This window comes from Hypanus sabinus, chromosome 26 (genome assembly GCF_030144855.1).
Source record: "Hypanus sabinus isolate sHypSab1 chromosome 26, sHypSab1.hap1, whole genome shotgun sequence".
Classification (NCBI taxonomy): domain Eukaryota; kingdom Metazoa; phylum Chordata; class Chondrichthyes; order Myliobatiformes; family Dasyatidae; genus Hypanus; species Hypanus sabinus.
The window spans coordinates 43,799,823-43,827,100 of record NC_082731.1 but is presented as its reverse complement, the minus strand read 5'-3'; the positions used below and the strand labels follow the sequence as shown (position 1 = coordinate 43,827,100).

Below are 27,278 nucleotides of genomic sequence, written 5' to 3'. Positions count from 1 at the left end.
AGCATATACATATTTTGATAATAAATTTACTTTGCATGTTATGGGAAGGAAATGGAAATTGGAGAGAATTAATGATTGGAGAGAAGGAGATAACAAAATTACTCAAGCATAAGATCCAAAGAATCACGAAGGCTGTTATATACCATTGTTTTTATGTGATGTTAATACCTAAAGCCTACAAAGTTGAACGCTCTCAAAGAACATTAACCACTAGGTTAAACATGCCTGGCACAAAATGGTTGCTAATTGGTTGTAGTTTGATTGCTAAAACATTCATGTACAGGCAAGAATGTGTTTGTCCAACATGTCAGAATAGCACAATCACATTTTAAGATTTTTTCTGCTTACGTTGGGCAAACATTGCAACAGAAATAGATGCCATTGCAGGTGCAAAGGTGATATCCTTCATGAAGAGATTAGCAGGCAAACTGCATAAAAGCCACTTTCCATAAATTGATGACTTTGGGGTTTACTTTAGAGCATGGCACGGAGAGCTGCATTATCAGAGAAAATTTAAATTCTGGATCCCATTAATTTGCATACACATCAAACTCCTGATTCAAGCAAGTTCTGCTGTTCCAAATTAGCATTTATACACTTGTGAGATGGCCTGTGCTCCCTCTGCTATAGAATTAATGCAAGGTAATACAAGAAGTAACTCCACCATGGGCAGTTCCAAGCCCTTTTGCACGGTGGGGGGGGGGGGGGGGGTAGGCATAGGGGGCTAGAAACCCCATCCCGTAAAAACCTAGAGCTACAGAAACACTAACAAAAGCTCCAAAGACCTTATCTCTGGGAGAGAAGGGGTGATGGACTAAGAAGAAGAATACAGCAAGTGTCAGGAAAACCCAAAACCATTTACTTTACCGGCCTTTATAGACAATAGGTGCAGAAGTAGACCATTTGGCCCCTCGAGCCTGCACCGCCATTTTGAGATCATGGCTGATCAACTACTATCAATACCCGGTTCCTGCCTTGTCCCCATATCCCTTGATTCCCCTATCCATAAGATACCTATCTAGCTCCTTCTTGAAAGCATCCAGAGAAGTGGCCTCTACTACCTTCCGAGGCGGTGCATTCCAGACCCCCACAACTCTCTGGGAGAAGTTTTTCCTTAACTCTGTCCTAAATGAACTACCCCTTATTCTCAAACCTTGCCCTCTGGTACTGGACTCCCCCAGCATCTGGTACATATTTCCTGCCTCTTAATAATCTTGTCCAATCCCTTAATAATCTTATATGTTTCAATCAGATCCCCTCTCAATCTCCTTAATTCCAGCGTGTACAAGCCCAGTCTCTCTAACCTCTCTGCGTAAGACAGTCCAGACATCCCAGGAATTAACCTCGTGAATCTACGCTGCACTTCCTCTACAGCCAGGATGTCCTTCCTTAACCCTGGAGACCAAAACTGTACACAATACTCCAGGTGTGGTCTCACCAGGGCTCTACAAATGCAAGAGGATTTCCTTGCTCTCGTACTCAATTCCCTTTGTAATAAAGGCCAACATTCCATTAGCTTTCTTCACTGCCTGCTGCACTTGCTCATTCACCTTCAGTGACTGATGAACAAGGACTCCTAGATCTCTTTGTATTTCTCCCTTACCTAACTCTACACCATTCAGATAATAATCTGCCTTCCTGTTCTTACTCCCAAAGTGGATAACCTCACACTTATTCACATTAAACGCCATCTACCAAGTATCTGCCCACTCACCCAGCCTATCCAAGTCACCCTGAATTCTCCTAACATCCTCATCACGTCACACTGCCACCCAGCTTAGTATCATCAGCAAATTTGCTGATGTTATTTTCACAGGCTATTTCAGAACCAGCCTGGATATCTTTATGCAGCATAACTCTTTCAAAAGAATTTTCTATTAGAAATAGAGGATAGCGAGTGCTTACTGTCTCAGTAGCTGACGTCCTTCATTCCATGATGATGGACTGTTCTGTTCTAATGCTGATACATCAAGGCCATTATTTATAACTGAAACACATACACAAAAAAAAAAGTTGATTAATGTTGTGCAACGAAACATCCCAGTAATAGTTGCAGAAATAAAAAGTTTGCTGATTTACTTTTGTACCACATAATGGGGCAGTTAAACCTATTTCTACATGGAATATTTTTGAGCAGGGAGAAATTGTTTATTTATTATTAACTTTATTTCAATAGTCTCTGGAAAAACAAAACACAAATTAAGCAGAATGATGCTTGCAAAAAAACAATAAAAAGTTGTAGAAGTAGCATAATTTTCTGTTTCAAGACCAAAAAGCAGCTCTGAAAATCAATGCATAGAAGTGATCAGTTACATTCAGGACCTGAAGCAGTTCACCAATACTTTGTCAAATTTGCTGCCCATTCATGCAAGTTTGCTTTCTTAAAGTTGACAACATGGTAGAATAGTACCCTCTTCTATGTCATTTTTACCTGGACAGATTCAAATAATAAAGGGACAATTCTGGGATTGGATCCATGACCATCCTATATTCGAGCACTGCAATATTACCACTGATCAAAACGTGATCAACATATTACCCAAGGTATTCCTCAGGATATCAAAGTTGGGTATTTGACAATGCTGGTAAGGATTAAAGACAGATAGTTGGAACTTTTAAACACAAGCGATTCTGGAAATGCTAGAAATACAGATGAACGCACACAAAATGCTGCAGGAATCAGATTCAGGCTTAATTTCACCAGCCCAGGATGTGAAAGTTGTTGTTTTTGCGGCAGCAGTACAATGCAATACTTAATAATTAAAAATTGTAAATTACAGTATGGGCATATATTAAATAGTCAAATTAAATAAGTAGCACAAAAAATAGAAATAAAAAATACTGAGGTAGTGTTCATGGGTTCAATGACCACTTAGAAATGGGATGGTAGAAGGGAAGAAGGTGTTCCTGTATTGTTGAGTAGGTCAAGCAGCATCTATGAAGAGGAATAAACAGTTAAGTCTTTTGATTAAGAATATTAATCAGGTCTGTGGTCCTGACCTGAGATGGGAGGAGAGATGAGAGCCCAAGTCATTTTACTCAGGTAATACTGCAGGACTGGCATTACAACAATCAGGACAATCTGCTCATTACTAAGAACAGTTTATTTTTAATTAGACTATTTAACGCAATTCAAATACTATGGCTGCCACTTTTCAATTTCAATTTGTCATGCTGTAGGACCTGTATGCATGGTTTCATTACCAAATGAATCAAAATATATTTAAGCACTTCTGAAACAGAGAGCAATCAGCTTTGCTCCAGAGATTATGAAATGAGAAAGTTCACTAAGGCTGACAGTCCACAGCTGCAGCTTTGAGGAATTATTGCAGATGTACCCTGGGATTGTAACTAATGACCACAACCAATAGTGCAAGCACAGCCACCGGAAATTTTCTGAAAATTCTTCCAGTAATAGGGGTGGTGTACTGGTTAACACAATGGCCTGAGTTCAATTTCCACTGCTGTCTGTAAGGAGTTTCTACGTTCTCAATGCGACTATATGGATTTCTATCGGGTGCTCCAGTTTCCCCCACGTTCCTAAGACATACCGGCTAGTAGGTTAATTGTTCCTTGTAAATCATCCTGTGATTAGACTAGGATTAAATTGGTTGTTGGGAGTTGTAAGGTTGAAGGGCCAAAAGGGCCTACTCTGCACTGTATCTCAATAAATAAATACAAACCCCATTTCCAGAAAAGTTGGGATATTTTCCAAAATGCAATAAAAACAAAAATCTGTGATATGTTAATACACGTCAACCTTTATTTAACTGACAAAAGTACAAAGAAAAGAATTTTAATAGTTTTACTGACCAACTTAATTGTATTTTGTAAATATACACAAATTTAGAATTGTGCTACATCACCTTTCCTTTCAATAACACTTCTTAATCGTTTTGGAACTGAGGATACTAACTGTAGTAGATTTGCAATTTTGCAATATTTAATTTATAAATATATAAATAATTTATATTACTGCAAATAAATAATAATTTGCAATATTTAGAATGAATACGATGGTGCCAGAACTTTTATACACAGTATTTACATGACAGACACTTATTTGATACACAAATAAGTTGGTGAGTTGAAAGGATACTTGGGGTAGACGGGAAAGCAGAGCCGGTTAAAAATCAGATCAGACGCTATCTTGCTGACGGCTTCAGAGACTAAGTGGCCAACTCCACATTCATATCTTCATAGAAGTCCAATTAAAGCAGGGATTCCCAACCATTTTATATGCCATGGAACCTTACCACCAACTTAGGGGTCTGTGGACTCCTGGTTGGGAACCTCTGAATTAAAGCATTAAATAGGATTTGAATGCGGCTCTGCAAATTGGGGACTTTGCTATTGCCTACATGGTGGATGGTGGGGGGCTGATGCTTTCTGCTAGAGTAAGTGGGGGGAGGGGAGGGGCAGAATTGATGCTTTATTGCTGCATGTGCGTGGGAAGGGGGCTTTGATGAACTGTTTTTCTGTCATTCATTCTTTGGAGTTTTGTTTTGTGGATGTCTGTGAAGAGTAAGAATTTCAGGTTGGATACTGTATACGTTCTCTGATATTAAATGGAACCACTGAAATCTACAGAAGATCATAAAGGCAAGTCTAGAATTGTGCCATTTAGAATTCCAAAGTGTTTAATGGATGCTATTAACACAAATATTTATTAGTAAAATTTCACTTAGCAACAAATCACATTCTAATTTGAAAGCAATTCTGTTTTCCAGAAAATTTAACCAGTATAGGTCCAAACTAACTGTTCTTTCTATGGGTACAGGCATTGCACTAAGCTCTGGTACATACTACAGAAGGACTCCCAATTTCCAGTCTGACTGGAGTTAAAGAATAGCACCCAATGAATCAGAATCAAATTTATCACTGACAAACAGTGGTACTACAAAGTTTGTAAACCCTTAAGAATATTCTCTATTTCTGAATAAATATGACCCAAAATGTGATCAGGTGACTTCATGCAAGTCCTAAAACTAGACAAAGAGAACCCAATTAAGTAAATAACATTAAAAAATTATACTTTTTCATTTGTATCATGTGAAACTTGTTGCCTTACAGTATAAAAGGCAAAATTAAACAGTGCAAAACTTAATGCTTCCAGAACATTCAGAAATCTGATGGCGGAGGGGAAGAAGCTGTTCCTAAATCATTGTGTGTGGGTTCTCAAACTCCTGTATCTCCCCCTTGATGTAATTAACAAGAGGGCAGGCCCCAGAAGGTGAGGATCTTGAATGATGAATGTCACCTTCCTGAGACACTGTCTCTTGAACACAAGCTTGATAGTGGAGAGATTACCCTTTATTGTTGTAGATTCAGCCCACAGGTGAAGTCCTCCCAGCCACTGTGCACATCTACATAGAACATTGCTGTAGAAAAGCAGCATCCACAATCAAAAATCTTCACCAACCAGACCACGGCTTTTTCTCGCTGCTATCATCAGAGAAGGTACAAGTGCCTCAGGATTCATACCACCAAGTTCAAGAACAGTTACTACCCCACAACCATCGGGTACTTGAATAAAAGGGGATAGCTACACTCCCAAAATGCTGGAGGAATGCTGCAGGCCAGGACAAGACAAGACTACAGTTGACGTTTCAACTGTACAGTTGACTTTTCCATAGATGCTGCCTGGCCTGCTGAGTTCCTTCAGCATTTCGTGTGTGTTATTCTGATTTCCAGTATCTGCAGATTTTCTCTTGATGTGATAACTGCACTCATTCTACTTCTGGTGTTTCCACAACCAACAGACTCTTTATATTATTATTTTATGCTCTCATTATTTATTGCTATTTACTTATATTTGAATTTGCAGAGTTTGTTGTTCATTGATCCTGTTTAGTTACTGTTCTATGCATTTGCTAAATATGCCCGCAAGAAAAAGAATCTCAGGGTTGTATGTGGTGACATGTATGTACTCTGATAATAAATTTTACTTTGATCTTTGGCTGTGTTCTTGATGGGTTGTGGAACTGGCTGAATCTATAACCCTCTGTAGCCTCTTGCAGTTCTGCACACTGGAGGCTCCATACCAATGCAATCAACCATAATACTCTCTTCCAAAATTTATGAATCATTGGTAACCAATCAATTCTCTTTGTGATTGCAACCAAGATGCTGACACCCAGTAACTTGAAGCTGCTCACCCTTTCCACTGCTGATCCCTTAATGAGAACCAGTGTGTGACCTCCCGACTTCCCCTGAAATCCACAATCAGCTCCATGGTCTTTCTGGTGTTGGGTGGGAGATTGTTGCAACATCAATCAACCAGCTAAACTATCTCACTCTTATAAGCCTTCTCCTCACCATCTGAGCGTCTACCAACAACTGTGGTGCAATCAGGAAATTGATGGATGGCGTTTGAGCTCTCCTTAGCCAGGCTATAATGAGTGTAGAGATAATCAAGCAGTGGGCGAAGTGGGCATCCTTGAGGATGCTTCCTCAAGGTATTAAGTCAGCGAAAAGATGTTATTACCCATCCACACCAGACTCTAACTAGCATAAGCAGTCTAACTCAAGGTATTGGGGAAAGAAAAGATCAGCAGTCAACATGTGCCAATGGAACGGCAGCTAACTACAAGGATCTCCACAGTTAAGTGTTCTGCCAACAATCTGCAGTCAGTGGGTCCATGGATTCAAATGCAAACATATGGCACACTGATGGCACAGTGATTACTGGACTGGTAAGCCAAAGGCTTAATTTGCGTTAACAGTATGGATTTAACAGCTTTCAATTTGAAATTGCTAATTGTATAATTCTAGGCTTGCCTGTTGGAGATACTAATATGTTTCAGAGAGATCTAATTGCTATTTAATGCATTAATTTAGTAAGGTTGAATCCAACAATGACAGCTAACGAAAGACTTATTTTTAAATAATTTTGAACTCTTCCAAATTGGAACAGGCAAAAGGATGTAAATAATGCTTATTGCATCAGAACCAGGTTTGTTATCAAAGAAATATGTTATTGTGGCAGCGGTACAGAGCAATACATATATAAAATAAAAAGCAACAAAGCATTTTATATGTTACAATAAGCAATATCCTCCAAGAGGCCCACAATCTTGTCGTCAGGCATGGAGACTTACGTGCATCAATGACCTGGAGAGCTATGTTGGCTGAAGTCAGGGCTTTAAGCTTTGGCTCTTGGTGGGGTTACCAATGCTAAAAGGTCAAAGGTTAGAGGACAGACTAAGAGCGGTCCATCCATCCTTCATGTTCGGGATTCAGCTCAGGGTGTACCACCCTCGCTGGGAAAACAAAACTGTTATGAAACAGCAATGAAGAATCTTCTACATCTGACTACAATGGTGTTCCTGAATCTCCACCTGGGGCATGCACGGCCGACAGTAGTGAAAATTGAGAGAAAGCCTACTGACATAATGAAGGAAGACCTGAATGCCACCAGAGTTAGAGGACCTTCATTGCTGCTCTAAATGCCAACAGCATAATAGGCACAACACACACAAAATACTGGTGGAACACAGCAGGCCAGGCAGCATCTATAGGGAGAAGCACTGTTGACGAAGGGTCTCAGCCCGAAACATCGACAGTGCTTCTCCCTATAGATGCTGCCTGGCCTGCTGTGTTCCACCAGCATTTTGTGTGTGTTGTTGTTTGAATCTCCAGCATCGGCAGATTTCCTTGTGTTTGCAGCAAAATAGGTAGTAAGCTAAGCTAGAAAGAAAATAAATATATACATAAAAGATAAGTAGTGCAAAAAGTAAGATAGTGTTCATGGGTTTCAAAGTCATTAAATTTTCACCAAAATATCCAATGGATTTCATCAGAAACATGCAAATAGCTTGACCTAGTTGTTAGCAGAGTTATGGAAGTTCACTAAAAGAAATCATCCAGTGGCTGGAATCATGTCTGACAGAAAGGTTGGGTGTCACCAGGCACCACAGTCCCAGGAGTTCCTCATAGATGCAGCCTTATATGACAGTCCAATAGCTGTGTCATCAGTGATTTTTATCTTCTCTGCAGTAATCTCTGAAACAGGGGTTGTTTGTTGTTTATTTGTTGTTTATTTCCAGTCTGTCACAACTCCTCTGATTGCCAGACTGCCCATGCCAGCATCACAGATTGGTACAAAATTAAAATGATGACTGGTATCCATGTAATTTAAATCCAGTAGAATGGTTTTTTTTAAACAAAAAAAAAACTAGTCTTAATAATGATGACAATGTAGCAGGCAAGATTATTCTAAAAGCACAACTGGGTCATTAACATCTTTCAGCATAGGAAATCTGTTGTCCTTTCCCAGTTTGCCCCAGATGCTGTTTAACAAGCCATTCAGTTAAAACACTTTCCCTACCGTAAAACAAAAAAAGGGACAAAAATGGCACCAAGCTAGGCATTAAATTTAGGCATGGCAAACTCATGCCCAACTCAACCAACCTACTAATACTAAGGTTTCCGTCACAAATATCTGACAACTAGTTCCCAAATTAGAAAACTAGATCAGATTTACAAACTGGTATAGTCATAATCACAGAATTATACCCTTTACAGAATGTGACATCAGGACCCCTAAATACGCCCTGTGACATCAACAGGACAGAGGCACCAGAGGTGGGAGTAGAGAGGCATACAGAGAAGAAACCTCAAAGTGGTCACTGACCTCAGACCGTAAAAGACAAAGGAGCAGAATTAGGCCAATTGGCTATTGAGTCTGCTCTGCCATTCCATCATGGCTGATTTCTTATCCCTCTAAATGCCATTCTCCTCTCTTCTCCACATATCTGGTCATGCTCATATTAATCAAGAATTTATCAACATCAGTTTTAAATATACTAATGACTTGGCCTCTACAGCCACCTGTGGCAATGAATTCCAGATTCACTACCCTCTGGCTAAAGAAATTCCTCTTCACCTCTGTTCTAAAGGAATGTACTTGTATTCCAAGGTTGTGTACTCTGGTCCTAGACTCTCCCATTGCAAGAAACATTCTCACCACATCCACTCTATCTAGGCCTTTCAATAATCGATAGGTTTCAATAAGATCCACCCTCATTCTTCAAAACCCCAGCGAGTACAGGCTCAGAGAAATCAATCACATTAACCATTTCATTCCTGGAATCATTCTTGTGAACCTCCTCTGCACCCTCTCCTATGGTAGCATTTCTTTTCTTAGATAAGAGGCCCAAAGATATTCGCAATACTTCAAGCATGGTTTGACCAATGCCTTGTAAAGCCACAGCATTAAATCCTTGCTGCGAAATCTCACCATAACTTGCAATCTCAAGAGCCAGAATGTTCCATTCCATGCAAACAAGGCAGGGGAATGATCTGTCTGAACGAGTGTGGAAGGCAAAAACCAAATTATTTCCGATGAAAGATGCTAACCAGACAGAACTGTGACTGGGGTGGCACACTGGTACAGCTAGTAAATCTGAAGCCTCACAGCTCCAGGTTCAAATCAGACTTCCAATGCTATGTAGAGAGTATTTCCTAGATCCTAAAGCAGGGGCCCCCAACCTGGAGTTCACAGCTTCAAACGCTGGAGACAATTCACACTATCTCACAGGCCCTTAATGGCATTGGTCCATGGCATAAAATAGGTTGGGAATCCCTGTCCAAAGACATGTGGGCTAGTAAATTAACTTGGTCACTGTACAGAGAATTGAAAAGGTAGGGTGTCAGGACCAGAGACGAAGGTCGGGCCAGTTCTACTCGCTTCTCTGTGACGTTTACACCATTCTTTGCTGCACGGAGGCTGAGGCTGTGGGCCTGCTCTGGGCCTTGTGTCCAAGGACTCATTTTCCTTCTAAATACTATTTGCTTACTTTTACTGCTTGCACGATTAGGTTTTTTCCCTCTCTCTGCACACTGGGTGTTGACAGACCTTTTTTTAAAAAAAATGAGTTCTTCTGAGTGTCTTGTTTTGTGGCTATCTGTAAGGAGGCCAATCTCAAGGTTGCATAATGTACACATACTTTGTTAATAAATATACTTTGAACTTTTCAGTGCGGATGAATGGTCAGATCTAGTGAGGTGAGGCGGAATTGATTGGACAAGAGGGAAGAATAATAACTGGAGTTAGTGTAAATTGGTGCTTGATGACTGGCATACACTTGGTTGCTGTGGACCTGTTTCTGTGCTGTGTAACATATGATCTACGTAAGTACCCAGCAGAGGGCAAGGCAGAGAAGCTGTGATCCAAAACCAAGTCATGTGATGTAACTTTTGATATCCTACAGGACCCATAAGGTCAAGCTCAAATTAAGTCCAGATCCTAATGAATTAACAATTTTAAAAGGGCCAAAATGCACTCTATATAGTTCTAGAGAATGTGGCAATGACACTGCCAGAGAACAGAGAGAGTGTTCAGCATTAACTATTCAATGGCTTGGAACAGTTTTCCTTATTTTAGGTCCAAAAAAAAGCTTACAGATCACTTCACCTATATAAGAGCATCTTTAACTGTATTAATTGGTTCATAATAAAAGATGCATACTTTCTCCAGTACCTGATTCAGGTGCATCTGTCTTTGTGTCACCTTGGACTGGTTCAGTTCCATATTTCAGCTTGTGATACTTCGTCCTAGAAAAGAAAAATTGAAACAAAAAATGTCTAATATTAAATAGGTGAGACATTTATACAACATCCAACTTAAGGGAATGAAAACATGGGTGGCATAGAAGGCGTGCCAGGGACGGGGGTGGGGGGAGAAGAGCGGCTCGGATGCTGCTCATCCGGCTACGCTTCGACTCATAAGGGAGAATGAGGCAGTCATAGATGAGAGCTACAGGGAGGTAGTCACACCTAGGCTGACAGAAGCAGGTCGTTGGGCGTTGGGTGACAGTCCGGGGGGGGGGGGGGGGGGGGTAGTGAAGGAGAGTAGACAGGTAATGCAGAGCACCCCTGTAGCCATTCCCCTGAATAATAAGTTTACCGTCCTGGATGCTGTCGGTGAGGACGACCGACCAGGTGTGAGCCACGGTGGCAGGGCCTCTGGCACTGAGTCTGACCCTGTGGTGCAGAAGGATGGGACGGAAAAGAGGAGAGCTTTCGTCATTGGAGATTCTATAGTCAGGGGAGCAGACAGGAGATACTGTGGACGTGAGAAGGAAACCCGCATGGTTGTAGCCTCCCGATTGCCAGGGTCCGGAATGTCTCTGACCGGGTACATGACATCCTGGCACGAGAGGGAAAACAACCAGAAGTCATGATACCTGTTGGGACCAACGACATAGGCAGGAAGAGGGATGAGGTCCTGAAGTGTGAGTTTCAGGAACTAGGCAGAAGACTGAAGAACAGGACCTCAAGGGTGGCGTTCTCAGGATTGCTGCCAGTACTACGTGATAGAGATGGTAAGAATTGGAGGAGATGGCAGTTGAATGCGTGGCTGAGGAGTTGGTGCAGGGGGCAGGGTGTTAGATTTTTGGACCATTAGGATCTCTTTTGGGAAAGGTGGGACCTGCACAGATTGGATGGGTTGCACCTGAACTCAAGGGAGAGCAATATCCTTGCAGGTAGGTTTGCTAGCATGGTTCGGGAGGGTTTAAACTAATTTGCAAGGAGGATGGGACACGAAGCGATAGAGCAGTGAAAGAAGTGCATGGAGTAAAGCCAGATCTAACATATAGAGAGGCTTTGAGGAAAGAGCAGCAGAATAAAGGGTATAAAGGTAGTAAGGTAGAAGGGCTAAAGTGTGTGTACTTCAATGCAAGGAGCATCAGGAACAAAGGTGATGAACTGAGAGCTTGGATACATACATGGAATTATGATATAGTGGCCATTACAGAGACAAGGCTGGCACCAGGGCAGGGATGGATTCTCAATATTCCTGGATTTCAGTGCTTTAAAAGGGATGGGGGGAGGGGAGGAGGGGTGGCATTACTGGTCAGGGATACTATTACAGCTGCAGAAATGGTGGGTAATGAGTCAGTATGGGTGGAAGTCAGGTACAGGAAGGGAGCAGTTATTCTACGGGGGTATTCTATAGGCCTCCTGGTAGCAGCAGAGATACCGAGGAGTAGATTGGGAGGCAGATTTTGGAAAGGTGCAAAAAGAACAGGGTTGTTATCATGGGTGACTTTAACTTCCCTAATATTGATTGGCACTTGATTAGTTCCAAGGGTTTAGAAGGGGCAGAGTTTGTTAAGTGTGTCCAGGATGGATTCCTGTCACAGTATGTTGACAGGCCGACTAGGGGGAATGCCATACTAGATCTAGTATTAGGTAACGAACCGGGTCAGGTCACAGATCTGTCAGTGGTGAGCATCTGGGGGACAGTGATCACTGCTCCCTGACCTTTAGCATCATCATGGAAAAGGATAGAGTCAGAGAGGACAGGAAAATTTTTAATTGGGGATGGGCAAATTATGAGGCTATAAGGCTAGAACTTGCAGTTGTGAACTGGGGTGATGTTTTTGCAGGGAAATGTACTATGAACATGTGGTCGATGTTTAAGGATCTCTTGCAGGACGTTAGGGATAAATTTGTCCCGGTGAGGAAGATAAAGAATGGTAGGGTGAAGGAACCATGGTTGACAAGTGAAGTGGAAAATCTAGTCAGGTGGAAGAAGGCAGCATACACGAGGATTAGGAAGCAAGGATCAGATGGGTCTATTGAGGAATATAGGGTAGCAAGAAATGAGCTTAAGAAGGGGCTGAGAAGAGCAAGAAGGGGGCATGAGAAGGCCTTGGTGAGTAGGGTAAAGGAAAACCCCAAGGCATTCTTCAATTATGTGAAGAACAAAAGGATGACAGGAGTGAAGGTAGGACCGATTAGAGATAAAAGTGGGAAGATGTGCCTGGAGGCTGTGGAAGTGAGCGAGGTCCTCAATGAATACTTCTCTTCGGTATTCGCCACTGAGAGGGAACTTGATGACGGTGAGGACAATATGAGTGAGGTTGATGTTCTGGAGCATGTTGATATTAAGGGAGAAGAGGTGTTGGAGTTGTCAAAATACATTAGGACGGATAAGTCCCCAGGGCCTGACAGCACATTCCCCAGGCTGCTCCACGAGGCAAGGGAAGAGATTGCTGAACCTCTGGCTAGGATCTTTATGTTGTCCATGGGAATGGTACCGGAGGATTGGAGGGAGGCAAATGTTGTCCCCTTGTTCAAAAAAGGTAGTAGGGATAATCTAGGTAATTATAGACCAGTGAGCCTTACGTCTGTGGTGGAAAGCTGTTGGAAGAGATTCTTAGAGATAGGATCTATGGGCATTTAGAGAATCATGGTCTGATCAGGGACAGTCAGCATGGCTTTGTGGAAGGGCAGATCGTGCCTAACAAGCCTGATAGAGTTCTTTGAGGAGGTGAGCAGGCGTGTAGATGAGGGTGGTGCCGTGGATGTGATCTACATGGATTTTAGTAAGGCATTTGACACGGTTCCACACAGTAGGCTTATTCAGAAAGCCAGAAGGCATGGGATCCAGGGAAGTTTGGCCAGGTGGGTTCAAAATTGGCTTGCCTGCAGAAGGCAGAGGGTCATGGTGGAGGGAGTACATTCAGATTGGAGGGTTGTGACTAGTGGTGCCCCACAAGGATCTGTTCTGGGACCTCTACTTTTTGTGATTTTTATTAATGACCTGGATGTGGGGGTAGAAGGGTGGGTTGGCAAGTTTGCAGACAACACAAAGGTTGGTGGTGTTGTAGATAGTGTAGAGGATTGTCGAAGATTGCAGAGAGACATTGATAGGATGCAGAAGTGGGCTGAGAAGAGGCAGATGGAATTCAACCCGGAGAAGAATGAGGTAGTACACTTTGGAAGGACAAACTCCAAGGCAGAGTACAAAGTAAATGGCAGGATACTTGGTAGTGTGGAGGATACTTGGTAGTCTGGGGGTACAGTCCACAGATCCCTGAAAGTTGCCTCATAGGTAGATAGGGGTTAAGTTAAGAAAGCTTATGGGGTGTTAGCTTTCATAAGTCGAGGGACAGAGTTTAAGAGACGCGATGTAATGATGCAACTCTATAAAATTCGAGTTAGGCCACACTTGGAGTACTGTGTCCAGTTCTGGTTGCCTCAATATAGGAAGGATGTGGAAGCACTGGAAAGGGTACAGAGGAGATTTACCAGGATGCTGTCTGGTTATGATTATGATCAGAGATTAAGGGAGCTAGAACTTTACTCTTTGGAGAGAAGGAGGATGAGAGGAGACATGATAGAGGTGTACAAGATATTAAGAGGAATAGACAGAGTGGACAGCCAGCGCCTCTTCCCCAGGGCACCACTGCTCAGTACAAGAGGACTTGGCTTTAAGGTAAGGGGAGGGAAGTTCAAGGGGGATATTAGAGGAAGGTTTTTCACTCAGAGAGTGGTTGGTGCATGGAATGCACTGCCTGAGTCAGTGGTGGAGGCAGGTACATTAGTGAAGTTTAAGAGACTACTAGACAGGTATATGGAGGAATTTAAGGGGGGTTATATGGGAGGCACAACATTGTGGGCCGAAGGGCCTGTAATGTGCTGTACTATTCTATGTTCTATGCAGACACATCCAGACTAAGACATCAGGCAAGGTTATTTGATTTACAAAAAATTGGTTTATTAATCGTTGCAGAATGTATCTCTGGTGCTTCCTGCTCTCTCCCCTCTTCCTTCCCCTTTTCCCAACCATGACTCCCCTCTCTCTGCTCCCTTTCTACTCTCAGTTCACAATAGAGACCCATATCAGAATCAGGTTTATCAACACTCAAATGTCATGAAATTTCTTGGGGTCTTTTTGCGCAGCAGTACAGTGTTCCTTTCTATAGATGTTGCCTGGCCTACTGAGTTCCTCCAGCATTCTGCGTGTGTCACTCACAATTCTTTCTGAGATGAGTTAGCCAAAGTGAAGTATTAAAATCCTTAAATGTAGAAAATACCTATTCCCACAGAAGAATTGTTCTATTTGATTAGTCAATACAAGTTCACTTATTTTCTGCCGCAACAATATATATTCGTGCTTGATATAAAGACAAACTATTTTGATCATTTTTATTATATGGAACTCAATAGTTCCTAGTTTTTCCAAGTTCTATTTGGGTTATTTTTAATCATTTTCCATAAACTGAGCTTAGCTTTTAAAAAAAACAGGAAATGTTTAAAAGGCCAGGCAGCACCTGTGGGAAGGAAATACAGAGCAGTTTCAAGTCATTTAGTTTTGATCAGAACTGGGAAAAGTCAAATGTAAACAAGTTGAAAGTTGCAAAGTAATGGGGAAAGGAAGCAAAGAACAAAAAATTAAGTCCGTGAAAGGATGGAAGACTACAGCGCCAGAAGGATTAAATAGTAAAATGGTTTGTCTATATGAAAGAGGAAGCCAAGCAATTATGTGTCATCTCACATGATTTGAAATGGGAAGGGTGGAGACAGAAAAATTACAACTCACCTTTCTTGTTTCAGGGCATATTCAAGCATCTTAATTCTCCGGACTAAATCCTTCTTAAGATTCTCCTGACCTTTTCTCTCTCCTTGGAGAAAGGATACACGTGCCTGAATAATAAAACCCAATTATCACTGAAGTAATGGTAAAGCATACTACAATAAAAATTATGAACCTATTGAGAAGCATATGGCTCTCTGAATTCAAGTAAATTGCTGTATAACATCAGCAATTTTTATGATTTGGATTTCAACAGTTTGCTGTTTTATTTTAATAACATGTTCAGCAAGTCCTCAAAATAACCAAACAGAATTTCTAAATGACCATTTGAAAAATCTGCTGCCATCAGGTAGAAGGTACAAAAGTCTCAGAACAGTTACTACCCTCAACCAACAGGCTCTTGAATAAAAGGGGATAACTACACTCACTTGCATATCCATTGGGATGTTCCAACAACCAATAATCTCACTTTAAGTAATCTTTATTGCATTCTCATGTTCTCGTTATTTATTGCTATTTATTTATACTTGCATTTGCACAGTTTTTTGTCTTATGCACTCTGGCTGATCTTTCATTGATCCAGTTATAGGTACTATTTGATAGTTTTGACGAGCATACCCTCAGGAAAATGAATCGCAGGTTTGTATATATACCTGGATAATAAAATTTACTTTTGAACTTCGAGTTAATAAAAAGATCCTTCAATGCAGTGTTGGGATTACAATTCCTAGAAGAACAGGAGTGATTAATGAATATTGACTAAGAATTTGATTGTGATTTAAGTGTCTCTCTAGATTATTTGTCAAGAATTCCACCCATCCAGTTCACCTATCAGCCCCGACTAGGAGTTGAGGATGCCATTGTCTACCTGCTGAACCGTGTCTACGCCCACCTGGACAAGCCGGCAAGCACTGTGAGGGTCATGTTTTTTGACTTCTCCAGTGAGTTCAACACCATCCGCCCTGCTCTGCTGGGTGAGAAGCTGACAGTGATGCAGGTGGATGCTTCCCTGGTGTCATGGATTATGATTACCTGACTGGCAGACCACAGTACGTGCACTTGCAACACTGTATGTCAGACAGAGTGGTCAGCAGCACTGGGGGTCCACAGGGGACTGTCCTGTCTCCCTTTCTCTTCACCATCTACACCTCGGACTTCAGCTACAACACAGAGTCTTGCCATCTTCAGAAGTTTTCTGATGACTCTGCCATAGTTGGATGAATCAGGAAGGGAGATGAGGCTGAGTACAGGGCTACGGTGGGAAACTTTGTCACATTGTGCGAGCAGAATCATCTGCAGCTTAATGTGAAAAAGACTAAGGAGCTGGTGGTGGACCTGGGGAGGGCTAAGGCGCCGGTGACCCCTTGTTTCCATCCAAGGGGTCAGTGTGGACATGATGGAGGATTACAAATACCTGGGGATATGAACGGATGATAAACTGGACTGGTCAAAGACTGGGCACTGTTATCTACAAGAAGGGTCAGAGCCATCCCTATTTCCTGAGGAGACTGAGGTCCTTTAACATCTGCCGAACGAAGCTGAGGATGTTCTACGAGGCTGTAGTGGCCAGTGCTATCATGTTTGCTGTTGTGTGCTGGGGCAGCAGGCTGAGGGTAGCAGACACCAACAGAATCAACAAACTTATTCGTAAGGCCAGTGATGTTATGGGGGTGGAACTGGACTCTCTAACGGTGGTGTCTGAAAAGAGGATGCTGTCTACGTTGCATGCCATCTTGGACAATGACTCCCATCCACTCCAAAATGTACTGGTTAGGCACAGGAGTACATTCAGCCAGAGACTCATTCCACCGAGATGTAACACTGAGTGTCATAGGAAGTCATTCCTACCTGTGGCCATCAAATTTTTCAACTCCTCCCTCGGAGTGTCAGACACCCTGAACCAATAGGCTGGTCCTGGCCTTATTTCCACTTGGCATGATTAACTTATTATTATTTAATTATTTATGCTTTTATATAGCTATATTTCTTCACTATTCTTGGTTGGTGCGGCTGTAACGAAACCCAATTTCCCTCGGGATCAATAAAGTATGTCTGCCTGTCTGTCATTATTGATTCTAAATAAACCCAATAGAAATTCCAAATCTCAAGTAGTTCTTGCTTTAGGTTGTTGATGACCGCAACATTAGCCATGAATTGACCTTAAATAGCATTTAAATTTCAGTAAAGTGCAGTGGTCGATGCGAAAAATTATCATTAAATGTCCACCTGACCCATGAGGTTTACTTAACAACATGATAAACCGCAAAGGCCTTGACCTTTGAAATTTAACTACTGTGCTTACTTCCATGTCAATACTCTTGGTGGGGGTATCAGTCACACAGAGTTAAATTGTATTAGCTTAAGAGCAATTCTTCCCAAAAGACTTACATAAGCCAAGTGATAACATGATAAAACTGTGATTAAAAATGTATTATTTAAATAACATGGTGTAATCCATGAAGAAGTTGCTGGTTAGCTGGGGCAGCTTTAAAAGCAAACCCGTCTATATATAACTCTACCATGGATGGTCCCAAGACTGGCTGTGGAAGGAGGATGTTTGGGCATGGGGGCTTGCAACACCATCCTGTAACAACCCAGAGCTACAGCAACACTGACACAAGCCCAAAAGACCATTTTTCTTGCATTTGAGTGCTCCCTCTCTCTATCTCTCCCTCCCTTGATGCTGTCGGCGAATGGCACAAGGTTTAATTGACACAGATTATAGATTTGGACTCTAATTCAGGTTTATGATGTGTTCTAGTTTCTAGTTCTAGCTCTGGTTGTTCTTTTTTGTTACTACTTTTGGGTGTTTTTCTTTAAACCAGGGTGACCTGCAGATAATGAACACTGAGCTGAACTATATGCCTATTCATTTTCTGTTTTATACTCTGTATTTTGGCTCGTCTCTTTGCTGTCGCTTGCATGATTTTTTGCCACCCGCACATGGGGGGGGGTGGTGTGATGCTTGGTGTGTTTTTTTTGAACAGGTTGGTTCTACGGTTCTTCATCTTGTGACTGTGAGGAAGACGAATTTCAGGGTTCTATACTGCGCACGTACGTACTTTAAATCCCTAGGACAGGAAGATCTTTGAAAATGGGCTACACCTGGAGACAAGACAAAGGACTCTGGCAAGCTGCTGCTGGTAGTCTATACTCCAGTAGGCCAATGGGGCTTAAGAAGAGGAATAGCGCCCTTTTATTTCGGGTCTGATAATTCATATTCATAATGTAGAGCCACAGGATTCAAACAGTGCACGCAGATTTACATTTTGTTGCAACATATTATCATTCAGTGATTTTACTGAATGATTATGTGCTGTTTCTTCAGTCAAAATATCAATAATATCACACTGTTGCCAATTTCACATTCATCCATGCCTTATCTCCACCTAACACTTCTTTCAGTCCATTCCAAGGACAAGGAACAAGTTCAAATTTATTATCAAAGTTATGTATACCATATACAAAATTGAGATTCATCTATTTGCAAGCACTCACAAAACAATGAAATACAATAGACTACACATAACAGAGACTGCAGAAGTACATTCCTTTAAGAAGGGGCTCATAACCTTTCTCATGTCCTGGACCCCAACCATTAGAAAAACATAGAAAACCTACAGCACAATACGGGCCTTTCAGCCCACAATGCTGTGCTGAATATGTACTTACCTTAGAAATTATCCATAGCCTTCTATTTTTCTAAGCACCATGTACCTATCAAGGAGTCTCTTAAAAGACCCTATTCTAATTCTTAAAAGACCCAATTCTGAACCCTTCACCACCGTTGCCGGCAGCCCATCCACACACTCACCACTCTGCGTAAAACACTTGCCCCTGACAGCTCCGCTGTACCCACTTCCCAGCACCTTAAAACTGTGCCCTCTAATGCTAGCCATTTCAGCCCTGGGAAAAAGCCTCTGACTATCCACATGATCACTGCCTCTCATCATTGTATACACCTCTATCAGGTCACCTCTCATCCTCCACTGCTCCACTAATACTATAGTCTGCCATCCTATTTGACCTACCAAAATGAACTGGGTTGGACTCCATTTGCCATTTCTTAGCCCAGTTTTGCATCCTATCAATGTCCCGCTGTATCCTCTGGCAGCCCTCCACACTAACCACAACACCCCCAACCTTTCCATCCCTCCAATTCTTCATCCAGGTCATTTATAAAAATCACGAAGGGAAGGGGTCCCAGAACAGATCCCTGATGCACACCATTGGTCACCGAACTCCATGCAGAATATGACCAATCTAAAACCACTCTGCTTTCTGTCAGCAAGCCAATTCTCGATCCACAAAGCAAGGTCCCCTTGGATCCCATGCCTCCTTACTTTCTCAATAAGCCTTGCTGAGGTACCTTGTCAAATGCCTTGCTGAAATCTATATACACTACATCTACTGCTCTACCCTCATCAATGTGTTTAGTCACATTCTCAAAAAATCAGGCTCGTAAGGCCTGACCTGCCTTTGACACAGCCACGCTGACTATTCCTAATCATATATGCCTCTCCAAATGTTCATAAATCTTGCCTCTCAGGATATTTTCCATTGACTTACCAACCACTGAAGTAAGACTCACTGGTCTATAATTTCCTGGGATACCTCTACTCCCTTTCTTATATAAGGGAATGACACATACAACTCTCCAATCTTCCTGAACCTCTCCTGTCCCCGTGGATGATGCAAAGATCATTGTCAGAGGCTCAGCATGTAATTGTAGAATACCTTGGGGTTTTCCTTAATCCTGATTGCCAAGGCCTTCTCATGGTCTTTTCTGGCTCTCCTAATTTCACTCTTAAGCTCCTTGCTGCTGGGTTTATAATCTTCTAGATCTCTACCATTTATCTAGTTTATTGAACCTTTTGTAAGCTTTTCTTTTCTTCTTGACTAGATTTTCAACAGCCTTTGTACACCACTGCTCTTGTAACCTACTATCCTTTCCCTGTCTCATTGGAACATACCTATGCAGAATGCCGTGCAACTATCCCCTGAACGTTTGCCACATTTCTGCCATACATTTCCCTGAGAACATCTGTTCCCAATTTATGTTTCCAAATTCCTGCCCGATAGCTTCATGTTTGTCCTTACTCCAATTAAACGTTTTCCTAACCTGTCTGTTCCTATCCCTCTCCAATGCTTTGGTAAAGGAATTAGAATTGTGATCACTATCTCCAAAATACTCTTCCGCTGAGAGACCCGACATCTGACCAGGTTCATTTTCCAATACCAGATTCAGTACAGCTTCTCTTCTTATCTACATATTGTGTCAGGAAACCTTCCTGAACACACCTAACAAACTCCACCCCATTAAATCCCTTGCTCTAGGGAGATGCCAATCTGTATTTGGGAAATTAAAATCTCCCATGACAACCCTGTTATTATCGCACCTTTCCAGAATCTGTCTCCCTATCTGCTCCTCGATGTTCCTGTTACTATTGGGTGGTCTATAAAAAAATCCAGTAGAGTAATTGACCCCTTCCTGTTCCTAACTTCTACCCACAGAGACTCAGTAGACCTTTAACTGAAGGGTCCGTGGACCCCAGATTGGGAACCCCTGCCTTAGAGAGAAATTACAGGCTGCGGACTGCAGCGATTGCAGTTCAGAAGTATCTGTTTGAAAATCATTTTCTGATTGAACACAACACTTAAGACCATCACACTAGTATTGTACTGAGAATCAGATTTAATATCACCACCATATTTCTTGAAATTTGCTGTTATGTGGCAGCAGCATATTGCAATATATAATAAAAACTAAATTACAGTAAGTATACATATTAAGTTAAATTAAATAAGTAGAGAAAAAGAGAAAAGTAGTGAGAGAGCACTCACTTCATTGTCTGCATCCACAGTACAAGGTCACAGCCCATGATGTAGAACTAACCAAAATAAACATTCTCCACAACGAATCTATCCTTTTCCTCATACGCAGCCCAAACTCTTCATCTTTATTATATCCATGTGCCTATCTCGAAGTCTTAAATGATTGAGCTGGTAGAACAAACTTTGGGGATAGCAAGTCTCTGACACTATTCAAAGTGGACCAGCGGAGCTTCTGATGTTCTAGACAACATATGTATCTCAACTATCAGATCATGTATACCACTGTTGCTTGTGGAACATGTTCCTCTGAACTTGAAGTGCAACTCATTTTTTGAAAGGATAATCTAAAGTTATCCTTAACATATTAACCAATACAGTTCAGGCCATTGCAGAGTCCAGAGTTCAATTCAGTAGTTCTTGATGGTCTCTGGAGGCTTGCTGTTGCAAGTATAATGCAACAACACTCTCATACCCAATATAATTCAGCACCTTGGCTGCACAATGTGATGCTTTTTGTTGGAACAAGTGAGGGGGGATAGGGGAAGGTCAATACTTTGCTGCTGTTTTGTGCCAGGAAAGGGAGGGGGCTGTGGGGCTCTAACATTTTCCTGTCATTCTTTCTTTAGGGATCTTTCTCTCTCTGTTTTGTCGATGTCTGCAAAGAGTAAGGATTCCAGGTTGTATACTGCATTAAATTTCACCACTGAAGTCTGATACCAGAGTCTCTGTGCGCATTCCCTGCGAAATGCATGGGTTGTCCTCGGGCGCTCCAGTTTCCGCTCAGTCCAAAGATGTATCCAGTAGATTAATTTGTCATTGTAAATTGTTCCATGATTAGGTTAGAGTTATTCAGGTTTGTCAGGGGTTGCTGGGGCAGCGTGGCTTGAAGGGCCAGAAAGAGGCGGATTGATAAGTGAAAAAAACGATAAAAAAAACCAAAGGCAAATAAACCCTTAACTCAGTCTCTAAGCATGCACACTTCTCAGAAGATACAAGTCAAGGAATCTTTTCTCGAAAATCTGATTGCATCCCAGATGTAAAATTAGTTACCCCATTGCAGACTGGCCTATCTGCATAGTTGTATAATGACTATATAGACTGAGCCATAGTGACAAAACAATTTAAAAATTGCTTTCCTTAGACATGCTGCTAGCTTGCAAGCAGCAATGTACCTTCACAGGCAATTTAGCACAGTAATTGTAACACAAATAAAATTATGTTATTAGCATCCATCTGTCGCATAAGAAGGTGTAAAACTCCACAGCATATGTTGGGCCCCTTCTCATTTGCAAATGGTAACTGGCATCCATCGCTGTTGGCTGCAATTCACAGAGTCAAGGATCATTAACTTAACCTAGTCTAGACTCTTGAACACGAATGGTGACACACGGCGGAATAAAATGTCCAAGTCATTTATACATGCTAATTTTATAAAAATGCCCTTTAATGTTTAATACATCTGGTTTTTAAAAAAGAATGCAGCACAAAATGATTCCAAGACTGAAAGGCTTATCACATGAGGAGCGTTTGACAGCTTGGGGCCTCTACTCACAGCAATTCTAAAGAATGAGGGGGATCTCACTGAAACTTATTGAATGTTGACAGGCTTCAAAAAAGTGCATGTGGAGAGGATGTTTCCTATGGTGGGGAGAATAAGACCAGAGGACACGGTCTCAGAATAGGTGTTCTTTTAGAACAGTGATGAGGAGAGATTTCTTTGCCAGAGAGTGGTGAATCTGTGGAATTCGTTGCCACAGACGGCTGTGGATGCCAAGTCATTGAGTATTTAAGGCAGAGGTTGATAGATTACTGATTCGTCAGGGCATGAGGGGATACAGGGAGAAGGCAGGAGATTGGTGCTGACAGAGATCTGCCATGATGAAATGGCAGAGTAGATTCAATGGACCAAATGGTCTAATTCTGCTCCTATATCTTATGGTGTATCTTTATCATCCAAACCTCCTGATTATAAGTTACAGGGAACAAGAGGTCTGAACAAGGTGAAAATGTAGAGATGTACAGATAACGAAAACATAACTCCCCCCCCCCCCCCCCCCCGGTTTTGACGATATTTATCCCAGACACTTCATAGAATCTGCTGGAATTCCCTTGACTTTATCATCTTACCAGCTGCTCTCAAAACCTCCTCTCATCCCTTCTTTCTCCGTAAATCATGCCGCTGACACGCACCATCACTACCCCCCCAACCCCTACAGGCTGCTCCCACTGTCTAATTCACTTTAATGTAAATCACTCTATGAAACTGAGACACAATAGAAACTGCAGGTACTGGAATTCCAGGAGTTTATTTCATTCTGAATCTAAGAAGAGTTGGTATGTCACCAAAGAGACTCGCAAATTTCTATAATTATACTGTGGAGAGCATCTGATATTGGGGGGGGGGGGGTGCGGGTGTCACTGCACAGGATCAAAAGAAGCTGCAGAAAGTCATAACTTTAGTTAGCTCCCATGGGCACTAGCCTCCATAGTACCCAGGACATTTTCAAGGAGCAATGCTTCAAAAAAGTGGTGTCCATCATTAAGGACTCATGTCACCCAGGTCTGCCTTGTTCTCATTGCTACCATCAGGAAGGAGATACTGGAGCCTGAAGGCACACACTCAACGATTCAGTAACAGCAGCTTCCCCTCTGCCATCAGATTTCTGAATGGACAGTGAACCAATGAACACTACCTCACTCCTTTCTTTGCTTCTATTTCTGCACCACCTATTATATATATATTTTAACTGCAATTCAAAATTTCCCCCTCTACTATTATGTATTGCCTTGTACTGCTGAAGCAAAGACAACAAATTTCACGAGATATTCCAATAATATTCAACCTGATTCTGGGGCAACACACAAAATACTGGAGGTACTCAGCAGGTCAGACAGTATCTGTAGAAGGAAATGGACATCAGGACTGTTCATTTCCCTCCAGAAATACTGCCTGACCTGCTGAGTTCCTCTAGCACTTGCTCTGTATAAAGAGCTTTGTAAAATTTTGTTTTGTAATGATCAAGTGATAAAGAAATCAGATCAGGGAATTAAAATGCAAGCTATTGCTGAAAATAGAACCAAAAAATGGCAGAAAGTTCCTCACGACTGAAACACAGATGGAGATGTAGGTGGGTTACTGGCTCTATAAAACTATGGCTTGGAATTCATGATAGACTGGTAGGATTATTGCAGCTGAATGTCCATTGCATGAAGCCAGTCCTATTTCAGGACGTAGCTCTGCAGCACATCATCATCGCTCCACTTAGAGATGAGACAATGATCAGTGGTGGAAAGGTGCATATACAAGTGCTCTTCTTCATTTAGCATTTAACACAACGCTGGGATAAAGTAGGATATTGGGAATATCTGTGCATGTTCCTCAGCTGCTTGATGCTAACCCACCTTTCAACAACATGAAGAATCATTCTTATGGACAAATATCCAAAGGAAACTCTGTAATGGCCACAATGCAAATAGCTATAGAGAGAGAGAGAGAGAGAGAGAGAGAGAGAGAGAGCCCATCTGAGATACCCAAATGCTGGGTTACGGACTGTAATTTTTGATGGTTTCTTTGGGAGCTTTTGCTGTTGCTTGCATTGTGGGGTGATGCTTCAAGGGGAGGGGGCTGGGGCTTTGATGTCTTATTATTCATTCTATGGGGTCCCTTGGTTCCTGGATGTCTGTGAAGAGCACGAATTTCAGGTCGTACACTGGATACATTCTATGATATTAGAGGAACCCAGATCTAAAAAATGAGCTACAAACAGCTGCTGGAGCCTGAGGCAGAATAAACCAAATATCACCAACGAATGACTCAGCTCTTGCCTCCTAAAGCATCTCTATAAACTCATGTTTACCTGCTATATCGAAAGGATGATGGAATACTCTCCATTGACTGGATGAACACAACATGACCAACACTCATTTGGTGTCACATGGCAGAATGGACGTACTGCAGCAACTTAGAAAGAACTCAGATTCATTTATCACATCTACCCCTTAACCAACAGGCCCTTGAACAAAAGCGAATTATGCACCTTTCCACCATTGAAATGTTCCCACAACCGATGATCTCACTTCAAGGACTCTTTATCTCATGTTTTTGTTATTTATTGCCATTTGTTTATATTTGCATTTGCACAGTTTGTTGTCTTCTGCACTCCAGCTGATCTTTCCCTGATCTTGTTACAGTTACTATTCTATAGATTTGCTGAGTATGCTGCAGGAAAATGAATCTCAGGGTTGTACATGGTGACATATATGTACTCTGATAATAAAACTTACTTTAAAGTTTGTACTTTGAAACAAGTTTACATTAATAACCAACACAATCTTAAGGATGTGCTGGGACAGCCTTTAATCATGCTCCAACATTCTGGAACCAATACAGCATGGCCACCATGTTCACAGAACAACACAATCATCAACAACAGATCAAACCCTGTTCTTCCTTCCGATCCACTTGCACACACACAGAGCCCTCCAAAGCCAGGACAGGCTACCTTCGGCCTCCAGTGGACTCAGACTCACAGATGTTGAGCCTTCGACTTCCCCAGCAGACCTGAAGACCCAAGGCTCCGGCTATCGGGCCTCATCTATACCTCCCAAACTGAGGACATTCACCTTTATCGTGGGCAGCAGGTTATTGACTACAAGATTACCTCCAATCCAGACAAAATATTCAGGCTTAAAATTATAACTGCAGACAGTGATAATCAAGGAAAAGCAAAAGCTACGTAACTCCCAGCTGAACGGCACTTTGGCGACAACCTTACGACATGTATTAAAATGCCTAGAAGGGCTAATTTTGAGGCAACTATAGAACGTTTATAACTGTCAACCAACAAAGCTAACAGCAGGACAATAAAGCACAAGTTTACTGTTTAGTGACCCAAAGTTCATTTCAACACATGCTAAAACTAGAGTTTAGAGAGATTCAAGAAACATTCCTAACTATCTGCTCAAGAGAGACCTTTACTTAAGCTGCTGCAATATATATATATATACATATGGGATAACAAATTTAGCCTATTGGAGGTACTGCCATAGGAGAACAGAAGTGTTTTGGGGGGGCGGGAGGGAAGGGTGTGAGGGTGAAAGCTACACATCCTGGGATAATGTTCGCTAGTTAACCTTGGCAACAGGATCAACAGTAGGCCACTGGCCTAGCTCTCTTCCCCTTCCACAACAATTGTGAAATGGTGGCTCGCAGGAGCGTAAAAAAACTTTCATTTCGTCAATAAACAGATGGACATTGAGTAAGAGTGTTGTTGCATAACTTCATAGTTGCCTGTCAGGGAAATCCACTCAGTGCTGTGCATCACTGCTTCAGGGCAACCTCACTTTATCCTTGCTCCCCACAAATTAACCTTTAAGTATAGAAAATCCTACTAAAGGTAATGGATTCGGCTCAGTAATTCATGGGTAAGGCCTTCCCAACCATTGTGGGAAAGCAGGGGTCCATCATCAAAGATCACCACCACTCAAGCCAGGCTCTTTTCTCGTTGCTGCCATCAGGTAGAAGGTACAAGAGCTTCAGGACTCACACCACCAGGTTCAAGAACAAAAAAGTGAATAACTATACTCATCTATTGAGATGTTCCCACAACCACTATCTCACTTTAAGTATTCTCTATTCTGTTATTTCATGCTCTCCTTACTTATTGTTATTTATTTATATTGCACCTGCACAGTTAGTTGTCTTCTGTGCTCTTTCCCTGATCCTGTTTATAGTTACTGTTTTACAGATTTGCTGAATATGCCCACAGGAAAAAGAATCTCAGTGTTGTATGTATGCACTCTGAAGATAAAATTTACCTTGAACTTTGATATTGCCTTTTCTTCTATAAATCTGATTATTACAATACAGTTATATGTAACAAGGTGGCTTCAACCAATGGGGAATAAAAATCTTTGGAATTAACTGTTCCAAATTTAGGTCTCTGTCCCAGTTTAAAAATGGCTCTAGGGCTTCTAAGAACACTTATCACCCTATAGAAGATATCAAACGACAGGACTGCTGGAATGGCTGCAGATCATATTTCACAGTGGTGAACAATGAGCGACCTGAAGCTACCAAGTCAGTTATGTGTGGAGGGAAAAAAAATCAACT

The 27,278-nt window shown here is 41.8% G+C and overlaps 1 protein-coding gene across 1 annotated transcript in view; it reads right to left on the bottom strand.

Annotated features, from left to right (window-relative positions):
- LOC132381496 (striatin-3-like) overlaps positions 1-27,278 on the bottom strand; it is an 84,733-nt gene that overhangs the window by 56,397 nt on the left and 1,058 nt on the right. Inside the window, exons 2-4 of the mRNA XM_059950940.1 lie at positions 15,338-15,441; positions 10,484-10,557; positions 1,906-1,987 (exon numbers count right to left, since the gene is read on the bottom strand). Coding sequence (XP_059806923.1) covers positions 1,906-1,987; positions 10,484-10,557; positions 15,338-15,441 — 260 coding nt within the window. The remainder of the gene's footprint in view (positions 1-1,905; positions 1,988-10,483; positions 10,558-15,337; positions 15,442-27,278) is intronic.